General features: G+C 49.1%; 1 protein-coding gene across 2 annotated transcripts in view; it reads left to right on the forward strand.

Annotated features, from left to right (window-relative positions):
• Positions 1-322: 322 nt before the first annotated feature.
• FHL3 (four and a half LIM domains 3) overlaps positions 323-11,466 on the forward strand; it is a 39,563-nt gene continuing 28,419 nt past the window's right edge. The window contains exon 1 of one of the 2 annotated variants that reach the window (XM_037881531.2): positions 323-454. Coding sequence is in view for 1 of the 2 variants with exons in the window: in XM_043532050.1 (XP_043387985.1) it covers positions 1,749-1,785 (37 nt within the window). In the remaining variant the exon portion in view is untranslated. Of the gene's footprint in view, positions 455-1,642; positions 1,786-11,466 lie in introns of those variants that run through there. The other variant, XM_043532050.1, reaches the window with a different exon arrangement.

Consider the following 11,466-nt stretch of genomic DNA (forward strand, 5'->3'; position numbering starts at 1 on the left):
CCTCCCTTCCCCCAATGCCCTGCCTCCTTCCCCCCCAGTACCCTCCCTCCCTCCCCCCACCCTTCTTTCCAGTGCCCTGCCTCCTTCCCCCCAGTACCCTCCCACCCCCCAATGCCCTGCCTCCTTCCCCCCCAGTACCCCCCCACCCTCCCACCCCTCTGCCCTGCCTCCTTCCCCCCAGTACCCTCCCCCCCTCCTGCCCTCCCCCCAATGTCCTGCCACCTTCCTCCATTACCCTCCCTCCCCCCAATGCCCTGCCTCGTTCCCCCCCAGTACCCTCCCCCCCCTGCCTCCCCCCCATGTCCTGCACCCGCCCAGCGGGCGGGGCCGGGGGCCGGGCTCCGGCTTCCCCCGGCGGGGACGGGGCGGCTGCTTCCGCTGCCTGAGCCCGTGCAGCGCCGCGGCGGCGAGGAGCAGCCAGCGAGCCCGGCTCGGCCCGGAGCGTGCGGACCAGGTGGGCACGGGGGGCGCCTGGGGCTCCCCGGAGGTGCGAGGAGCGCCCCTTGAGCGGGGGGGGTCCCCGTGGGGGCGCTCCTGGGGCTGGGGGCGCTCCTGGGGGCTGGGGGCTCCCCGTGGGGGGTGGGGGTCCCCGGGGTGTCGCCTCCCCCACCCCTTGTCCCCGCGCGGGGACCTGGCGGGCGAGCAGTGTCCCCAGGCTCGGGCACCCCACGGGATCTAGCTGCCCCGCTGCAGTCCCGGCCCCGGCCGCCCCGACCCGCTCTCTGGGCGTGGGTTCGGGGCAGCCCTGCCCTGCCCGGTGCCCCCGGCCCGACGGGGCTGCTGCATCCTCGGGCAGCCCCTGCCGGCTCGGCACCCCCGGGGCAGGCACAGCGCACCGGCGGGTTGAGCTGCCTTTCCAGAGACTCGGATATTCCAGTCCTGGCGCGGGCAGACCGGGACCCCCCTTGCACCGGGGCAGGGGCAACGCCTGGAAAACTCCAGCCCCTCTTCTGCATCTCCGTGCCACCCTCCTTGAGCGCCCGGGGCAGAGTCTGAGCCTCCTTTCTGTGTTGTCTAGTGCCGCGCACGCCACCAACTCACTAAGGACAGAGACAGTCGCTTCCTTGCGAAATACCTGGACACGGGGCAGGAGCCGGGGGCTGGTGGGCTAGCGCCCTCCTTCCTGCTCTGTAAACTGGGGCGTGGGCAACACAAAATGTGAACCGTATCTAGGTACGGTATGCGGGTCTCCCCAATGAGGCTGGTCTGAGTCCTTTCTGATTTACAGAAATCCTGAGTCCTGGCTGTGGGCTGCCTCTTTGTTTTGGGATGCTGGGAACAGGGATGGGTATTTTTTCTTTGTTCAGAGTCTATCCTTTTACTCTTTGCCCAGTGTAGTTCAAATTTCATGTCAATGATGGTAGGACTTCGAAAAATCTATTCCCCAGTTGAAAGTAGGAAACTTTACCTGCCCAATATATGTGTGGGGCGAGGGGGGCTAAGCCATCAACTTCTGCAGAATCTAAGATTTTATTGAATTAAAGAAGTTCCTTGCCCTTCTAGTGGTGAAGAAAACTCTGTAAATGTGACCAGAGTCAGTGCTGCCTTCCTGAGTCTACAGACCCTACAGTGCCACAGGGGCTGCTCCCTTTTACTGAGCTTTGGGGGAAATTAACAAGACTTTAGACAGGTTCTCTGCTGCTCTTTAGAACTGTGGTCAACAGTGAACTTGACAAGAATTTGTGGCAATTTAACTTGGGGAAGCAGCTGAGGCACTGGGGAGGCGGATCACAAAAACCAGAGGCAGAATGTCAGAGCACCTCTTCTCAACTACCAGCACCAGAGGTGAGCAGGGAAAGATGGGGACTTGGCTTCAAATGTATCAAATACATAATAGCCAAACCGTGATATGAAAGCACCTTGGTGGGGATCTCTGCACCCTTTTCTTTCCCAGCAGTTGGTAAAGGGAACTTCGCTGGTGGATTTACTCTCCCCAGCAAGGAGCCAGTGAACGTTGATGGTGCTTGCCTCTTCCATGTGTTTTCATATAGCTTCTTGTTAGTAAGTGTCTACTTAAAAACTTCAAGCTCTGTGTTTGCAGCATATTTCACAAGAGAGCTCAGTGGGTAATTTTAACAGTTGCTGATTTTCATGCGCATCAGCACTGGAGAAGAGAGTGTATGTTTATTTCCTGTTAGGCACATTTCTAATGCAACTGACTCTGAGTTTGCTTTTTCAAAGGCTTTCACTTGATTTTAAAGTTTTGATTTTTATTCTTTCACATTTTTGCAAAACCAGTGACTACCTCTGACACTCTCCTTCCTTGGAGTTTGAATGAACTCAGGGAAATGTAACCAGGGATGAATTTGGCCCCAAATGTCTAATTCTTTCTTTACAATCTGTGTTTCTACCCCAGGGTAAATTCTTAGTTAATTATTCACTTTTTATGAATTGTGACTTTGGCACTTCCCAGCCCTTGTAGGGAAAGATTGGAAAGGAAAATCTTTTTAAGGTGAGTTCTCAGTGTAATTTTCTTAAAGAGAAAGTGGGAATTAAGGGCCAAGGGGATCATTATGCTTTAATTTTGTAATAAAAGGAAGATGATTACACTGGAAATCTGGATTTATTTTTTGGAACGTCCAATAAGCTTTGTGGCATTTTCTGAAAGGAATATGAGAAAGGAAAGTATCCAGCCACGGTTTCTCCCAGGAGTGCCTGTGCCTGCTCTAATGCAATTGTGATTGTTAAAGTCCTCAGCCTTAAACGTCATCCTTAATGAAGAAGTCCTGAAGCCAAACAACAGACACAGAAGCGAAACCTAAATCAAATGCTTAAACTGAGTTGTTCTGAGAAGGTGTTAGTAGTGGGGGGGCATTTTGCACACATCCAGCTGGCACAGTGAAATCAAGAGGCTTTGGCCTTCCTATGACTGGTTATTTTCAGCCCTCAGTTATTTGGTTTTCTAAAATTCACCTTGCTGTTTCTTTTAAACAAAGACAACAGAGAGTTTGCTGCTTTAAGCAACAGGTTAGTATCTATTTAAAACGTTTTTATTAAAAACCTCTTAACCTCACCTACTGCTGTATTCTTAGCTCTTCAGGGAATGCTTTTGACTTGGGTTTGTCACCCATTTGAGCTTACACATGTTACGATCCCTCTTCCAAGGGCAGTGGCAGAAATCCCATTACCAGAGACACTTTAAAACCAGCCTGGACAAAGCAGCAGACAGCAGGTTGTGAGGAACAGGGCCTGCCCCGACCCAAGGCTGGACTAGATGTGACGTGATGTTTTCCCATCTCTGACTTGTAGGCCTCTAGACTGAGGTCTGGTTGTTTAGGTTTTTATTTGCTCTGTTTATCATTTTAATGCTTTTAAATTTTTAAATTGGTTAGTCTCTAAGGTGCCACAAGTCCTCCTTTTCTTTTTGCTAATACAGACTAACACGGCTGCTCCTCTGAAACCTGCTTTTAAAACAGTAAGCCAAAGCTGCTAAATTAAAAAAAAAAAAATTCAACTACCCCCAACTGTTCATTTTGGGAAAAGCGTTTGATTGACTATTGCATGAGGAGTCTTTAATGTTAAAAACCTGCCTTCTACATGAAGAGCTAAGTGATGTGTTGAACTCACAGCCCTTCCATGACTTGCTTTATCAAGGGACAATATAGCTTCTTGGTGGACCAGTCCAGCAGGCACATGGCAGGAAAGAGGGAGTTGCCATTTCTGCCATCCTGTTCTTCCTCTGTGCAATTTCCTCCACTTTGGGATGGGTACCACATGGTTGCCTGCTCCTTGCTCATGCTGGCTGGTTGCTTCCACAGAGCTCCTGATAGTGCTAGCTGCTAGCTTTGGTTTAACTTTTTCTCTTTTAGGAATCACGCGGACCAAAAAAGTCACCTAGAATTGCAGGAGTGGTGGAAGGAGGCTTCTGTGAGCACTAGTGACTCTTTGAAACTTGCTCTGCCTGAGGATGCAGGGGGATTTGGGTTTTGGTCCACTTTGAGTGTAGGACTGCAGAGAATACAATTAATAGCTCTTCTGTGTGCAGAAGTAGCTGCTGGAGCTTTGGGAACACATGGCAAAAAGCACAAAGGGGTGGGATGGACTCTGCTCTCCAGGGTGGGTAATGCTGGGACCATGCTATAAAGACTGACTGGAGCTGGTGGGGCCTTAAGCTCCTTGCTGTGAGCATCCTGCTCTCAGTTGCTGAACCACCACATTCTCTCCATCTTGAATGTTTCTAAGGCACCTGTCACCAAAGTATCTTGGTGGCACTGGATGGTATATCTACGTGTCCTTCAGAATGACACCCCAGGAGCTGAGTGCTGACGGGTAGGCTAAAGGTCAGGTCTGACCCTTGGCAGGATGCTAGGTCATCATCCTTCCCTCCACCAGACTGGTGATTGGCCCCCCTGCAGGGTTTGCAGCCGTCTGCAGCATGCCTGCTGTCAGAGCTCTGCTTCCTGTTTACACTGCAGCCCATTTCAGAAGAGACATCAGGGTAGCCCAGCTGGCAGAGGATGCAGCAGGCAGCTGGAGTGGCTCAGTTCTCTGGAGTCACAACAAGCAGCAGTCTTCTTCCCAGTCTGTGTTGTCGTAGTTTCTCTCCTCTTGCCTTTATGTTGACTCAGAACATTAGCCTTGTACAGCTCTAGTGGTGTTCCCTGATGATAGATTTCATTTCAGAAGGGGTTTCGACATTTACAAGGTCAATAAGAAAAACATCCACCGTTACTCAGATAACCACTCGTAAGGGCTATAAAGCTGCCAGCTTCAATGTACAAGCCAACTCCAAACTGCTGGTGTTAGGAAGAAACTTCCCTACAGAGAACAGGTTTCAGAGTAACAGCCGTGTTAGTCTGTATTCGCAAAAAGAACAGGAGGACTTGTGGCACCTTAGAGACTAACCAATTTATTTGAGCATAAGCTTTCGTGAGCTACAGATGCATCCGATGAAGTGAGCTGTAGCTCACGAAAGCTTACGCTGAAATAAATTGGTTAGTCTCTAAGGTGCCACAAGTCCTCCTTTTCTTTTTCCCTACAGAGAAGTTACTGCTGAAGTGGCCACTGCAGTGTTCCTTGCACCTTCCTCAGAAGCATTTAATACTGGTCAAAATAAGACAGGCCTCCTTGCCCACCTGGCTCACCCAATAAGGCACTTCCTACAGCATGTTCCTAATTCCAGCTCCGTCCACCCCATTGTATGGCCTTCCACTTCCTGCAAGCCTAAGAGGGGAAACTAATAAAGTGATTCCTCAGGGCTCAAACTTAACTCTTCCTCTTCTAGGGAAGATGTATTTGTGGCAGCCACAGCAGTGGTGTGGAAAATGTGTGTGGGGCCAGCTGACTTTCTGTTCGTGCTCATGGGATTCGTGCTGTACTTGGCTTGCACAAAGCCATGCTTGCAGGGCCCTTGTTGCCCCAGAAGCTTAGGGCAGAAGGACTGCAAGCCTGTGAATTGTTTGGCCTCTGCCTGGCCTTCCATGTCAAGGATTCCTCAGACAAAGGGGTTATTTACAGACAACTGGGGACTGACTAATGGCTTTGAATAGATGCCAGCCTTCTGCTGGAGACGCCTGATTCGGCAGCTGTCCTAGTGACTCTTGCCGATTGCTCCAGTAAGGAAGCCATCAATCCTGCACTGGGATTGGGCTACTTTGGCATGTCTGCCATTCTGAACTTGCCAGAGCTCCCCCCCGTAGAGTGCCAGCTTGGGTTGGAAAGAGGGACGTACTGGTGAAAGTCACTGTTCCTTTGCCTACTGGAATGTCTCCCTCTTGTTTCCTGTGTTTAGCTAATTCTGCCTATGTGAGACACTGCAGTGAAACTAAACATGTTTTATCCCAGCAACGTCCATCAGAAAACCTTTTAAACTGGAAACTTCACGTCAATTTTCTTGAATTTTGGAAAACATCTAAAAGGGGGTGTCTGGTGTGGCGCAGAGAGAAAGGAGAGGTCGGCTGAGTCTAGAGTCTTACTGGGGTGAAAGGAACAGAGAAATCTACAGCAGCAATCCCGAACTGCAGCTGGGAAGGGGGCGGAGCTGTGGGCAGGGGAAATAGAGAAATTAGTACCCAGGTTTGTAGCAGTTTGGAATTACTTTTAGCACCCAATTATTCGGTGTCAGAGTCCCTTCCTTAAAAACCAGAATCTTTTAAATATGAGTGGTGAGATTTTGGAAGCTGACTAGGAAGTTTGGCCACATGAGCCCTATTAATTTTAGTAGGGGTTGCGTGGCTAAAACCTTTAGCTGATGTTGAAAATCTTTCCCCACTGAATATGGCTACTTCACTAAGAATAATGCTGCATTGGAGCTGCTGCCACAACCTCAGTGCTTGGATACTGCAGTGATAGGACCCCAGATGGTCACCCGAAGGCCCTTTGCTTCTGTGATACATAGCTGCTGGACTTTGCCTTCCCAAGCAAGCCCGTGTCTTGGCTACAGTTCCATGGAGAAATGCTCCACATTGGGAAGATGTACTTGCTGTGAGCAGGTCTTTGTTCCTTCTTCCCCTTCTGACTTCGGTTGACTTTGTAAGGTGTAAAATACAGTTGTCAGCAGTTTACAAGGAGGGAGAGAACAAGGTTTCCTGTTGAGAAAAATGTCAAGGGTCGGGTTGTGAAAGGAAAGGGGGAACTGAAGAATGTCACGTCTCCCATCTTCCTGTATCTCATCCTAAAGGAATCGCCTCTGCTCGTGACTCACCATGTCGCTGTGTTTGCTAATTTGGAAGGCAATTTAATTGATTATTTTTTCCTTTATTTAGGCAGGAGCCCACTGAGATGGCATCCCAGGGAGGGCTGGCAAAGGGCAACTGTTAGTAGCAGTTCCTGAGTTACACTTCACGCCATTTAAAATCAAACCAAGTTACTTTTTAAATGATGCATTAAAACTGGATCTAAAAAGCATTAGTTTAAATGCATTAATATAGCATCTTAGCCATAGAATCCAAAGAGCAGTGAAACAAAGGAGCTGGAGTCCCTGCTTTTGTTCTTGGTGCAATCTCACTATAAGCCTTTAATTGGTCCTGTGCTCATGTTACCATTATGTTCCTGGAGATTTAAAGCTCACTTACACAGCTAGCTTAGAAATAGTGTATATAGCACCCTGTGTCTTTCCCCTTGTGGGAAATGGCTGCATCTTCCTCTGATAAAGTGTGCTGAGCTTCTCAGGTAGAAAACCAAAGAATTCTTCTTAAATCAGTGCATTGAATAAACACCCAGAAACCCCAGACACTTTTGTTTTCAAAAGAAGGCTGACTTGAGTCATGGCGGGAGAAAACTTTATGTAAGTGTTCGTGCTCCAGCTGCCCAATGCCAGTTCTATTCAGGAATCCAGATCAACTTTCAGGTCCAAAGCTGGGGGCCAGAGCCAAGAACAAAATCTGAACTGCTTCAAACTCCCTAACCTAGCTTTGAATGTCTAAGCAGCCAGCCAGAGCCGACCCGGAGCTGTTATCAGCACCAACGACCCATAAATCGTGTGTGCAGGTGACTGGACAACTGGAGTTGTTCTCTCCACACACGAGAGGGGAAAGGGAACTCTGAATAAGGCAAGGAAATGCCTAGTGTTGGAGCTGCTGCAGCCTGGCTTCCCTAGTGCTTCCTTTGCCACATGTTACGCTTGACCCTGCCAGTACCAGCCACCAATAGGAGTCAAGTAATTGTCTCCAGTGACAGATTAAACTTCATTGCCATTGTTAAAGGTCCAAGATTTTCCTTTTTTTTCTCGGGTTAAACAACTGCTTGGATGTGCAGCCAAAGCAAACATGAGCTAATAAAGATGTGGAGCTAACCAATGATAAACAGCTCCTAAGGGCTGACCACTCCCATTACAGAATAGAGATGGGGATTTTTGCTACTAGGAGATCAGTAGAAGAAAGGAGGGAAGTGTGGGGATAGCCTTCCATCTGTTGCTATTAATGGGAGTTATCGGTGTGCATTAAGGGGAGAAGTGACCTCTAAGGTAACCTCAGAGTCTATTGCTTTCATTGCATGATGCCATGCTGAGAGCTGTGTTCAAGTCCTGAGCTTGTACTGCCCCATTCCCGGGGTTGGGAAGGCTGCTGAAGCAGCATAATCATTCTGGAGTATCTCGCGACCCTCTCAGATGGGTCCCTTGCTTGCTAAAAGGAAATGCTTTTTCACACAATACGGAGTTTGCCCATGGAATGCATGGACATATCGATGAAACAAAGAGGTTAGCAGGATTCAGAAAGAAATTAGGCACTTACATGTGCGACAAATACCTAGGATTGTAATAAATGAGAGAAAACACAAGAGTTTGGGAAGGGATATTAAACTCCTCTTCTCTAGGGCATGAGCCAACCTCTAACTATTGGGGATTAGAAGGAAAACTTTCCTTGGGGGTAGGTTATTCCAAATCTCCCTGCTGCAGGATTTCTTGTACCTTCCTCTGAAGCTGCTGGTAATGGCCACTCTCAGTGACTGGATACTGGACTACATGGACCACGGGTGTGATCCAGTGTGGAGATTCCTGGGTTTCTTGTGCTACTTGCAGCCAGTGTAAAAGGAATCTGTGCTGTAGGGTCTTCAAGGTAATGAAGTGAGCATCTAGGTAGACTGTACAGTGTTTGGGTATCTGTCCATCGCTGGTGCTTTGTATCTACCTGAAGACAGCTGAGCTGGATAGGCCCTTTTACGTTGGACTCCTTTGCATTCCTGCTTCTGTGGGTTGTGCAGGCAGAGCCCAGGTGCCCCCTTTGTGAATCCGATCTTGAACATTTTGCCATTCTCCCATAGACCCAAAGCAGCTGAGAAAAGTGATGTAACTTTAGAGGATTCCAAAGCTCTGGGTAGTAATTACTATTAATTATGCGGACACCTTCAGGACTGGGAACACTGTTCCCACTTTTATCTCAAGCCAGCCAGGACTCATGCTGACAGCGCACCTGGAAATGAGGTAATTGAATACTCTGCCCACACTGTTCAGATTTTGCTGGGTTTGGGCACAGACGTAGCATGTGCGTTCTGTGTTCCTGGGCAACGTTTGTTCCTCTGCAGCCAGAAAGTCTTTTCAGTGAAATGAGGCAAGACAGAACACTGCTCTTCTCAGCGTGAGTAAGAGACTCTGAAGCAGCTGCGGTGTGGCTTTCCTCAGAAATTTCCTTTGCAGATGTGGAGGTTTTGCTGCCGTTTGAAATACGGTTAGGAGATGTTTCCAGAGCGGTTCAAATCTGCTATTTTATTTGGGTTGCTAGGGATGATGGTAACGTGGATTGGAGGGGAACGTGTGTGGGATTGCGGCAGTTAGAGCTGGAAAAGGCTCATTAGGTAACATCCAGCCCGTCCCTTACAATTTACTTTGGTGCTTTGCACTTGACTGCTCTTGGACTTTGCTGTTTTGAAGTGACTTACACGCGTTGGAAGCTAACAAGGAGTGTATGGAGGGGTGTGGATACAGCACAGCCGTGGGGATCACTCTTGGTGGGTGGCGAAGGCTGTTCAGTCCAATGCAGGATCCTGGATGTTGGCACTCATCCAACCTGGGGAGTCCTTTGAGACTCCCCCATGAGCTAGCTCTCATCTGGCAGCATGGCTGGAGCAGACTGAAACTGACGCTCGTTTTCTTCTGCGTTTTGTGCAGGCCTGCATGTAAGGCCAATTGGACTGGTTATGGAGAAGGCTAACAAATGAAAGCTTTCAGCCTCACACCACCCTCTTTCCACGCCCACCCTGACTTCTCTCTGAAATGTGGAGGTTGGAAGAAGTCCCCTTTGTACCCACACCTACACCCTGGGGAAAAATGCTAATCAAAGCTGTGCTCCTGACAACCTCCATTTTGGCTGAAACAGGTCCCCAAGAGCCTTGCCTTTGTGGAGATGGCCCACTGCTGGGAGTGCAAGTCTAGGTGGCGCACACAAGCTATGCAGATGTGCTCTGAGCATGGTGTAGCTGCAGCAGTCGGAGCGCGTGTCACCGTGCCCAGGGGTTGTAGGTTGAATCAGCAGGGCGGTAAAAGTAGCATCACCAGCCCTTCCATGCTAGGACTCCATCTGGATGTCAGCAGTGGGTGGGAAATGTGCTAAAACTGTCCTACTGTAGGCAGGGGCTGACCTTCTGGGAAGGGGAATTCAGCACGAAGTAGCCTGTGCTTACGCACTGCTCTCTGGAGAGTTGTAGGGCTGAAACAAATCATTCAGATGCAATAGAAAACACTTGGACTCGCCTTAACTGACGAAGCAGTTTGCCAGCATTTAGCCTCGAGGTCCCCTGACCCAGAAGGTTTCCCAGCATAAGGACTTGAGCTGGTTTCCCAGAAAGGCTCCTCTTGGATCTGTGCTGTTGGGGATGTTGTGGCATATCATTGGCCTTTTCATTTTTCCTGGAGCCAGCCCTTGTTAGCTTCATTCTCACACCATTGTTTAGTTTCTCGAAGATGCTTTCGCTAGCTCTTCCAGACTGTCACGTGGGAATTGCTGACTAGCGGGGATTTTTTTGCTTTGACCCAAAGCTGCACACTGCTCCTTCTGTACCACTGCCAACGGCATTTCCAGTCTCTTCTGAGCATATGTTTTGCAATAATACACAAACTCCTTGGCTCCCGAGAACTGCCGGAGGGAAAGATTAGTATCTCTTAACAAAGGAATTAAGATACTAAGAGTGAAAGCAAAGGCAATATCTTGGAGCCTGGAGGACTGTCCTGACCTTTCCCAAAGGCCTCAGTTCAGACACTGGTGTCTGGCTAGCAGATGGAAGATGTTTGCGTGGATTTTAGTCAGCTTGTGAAGCCCTCTGTCTGGTGACTAGGCTTGCTGTGAACATGCTCTGCACATTACGGCCATTTGGTTTATATCTTGCTGATCTGCAGCAGCCTCACCAGGGAGCCCCTCCTCGCTGAGATTGCCTGTGGTGGAAGCCTCCCTGCTCTGCCCTCCTGTCTGGGTTAGCTCACTTCTAGACGGAGTGGGTTTTTGAGCATTGACAGCCATGTTCCTCGTAGGAAGGGTCTCGCAGATGGCTTCATCGCTTCTTTTTGTCTATGACTGGAAAAGGCATCAGGGTTCAGTAGTGACCCCTTGAATGGTATCTTGCCTGTTACCAGCTGTGGAGGACATCAACATTAGTGCTTTCAGAACTATAGGAGAAAAGTGCTCCAGGAAAGCACAGCCCTTCACAAAGGCAATTTAAGAATTATTATCCCTGCTTCACAATGAGGAAACTGAGGTACAGAGATTGGAAGGGACTTGCTCAAGATTATGCAGCAAATTGGTGACAGAGCTGGGAATATAATCCAGATCTTCTGACCCTTGATCTGTTATGCCAGTAGATCTCCGCCTTTTCCAGACTGGGACTCGCCTCCAACCTAGCAACATGGCAAGATCAGAGTCGTGGTGTGTGCCACACTGAGAACCTCTGCGTTAGGCCATAGCTCCCTATGGAGATCTGTTTCTTTTCTGTAGGGACAGAGAATGAATATTAGCGAATTGACTTCACTGCTCCTAGAGTGAAATGTCTTCCCCAGCTCCTGATTATTGGAGAGCATTGCCCCTGAAGGGTTTTAGATGA

Source organism: Chelonia mydas, chromosome 19, assembly GCF_015237465.2.
Source record: "Chelonia mydas isolate rCheMyd1 chromosome 19, rCheMyd1.pri.v2, whole genome shotgun sequence".
NCBI classification, from domain to species: domain Eukaryota; kingdom Metazoa; phylum Chordata; order Testudines; family Cheloniidae; genus Chelonia; species Chelonia mydas.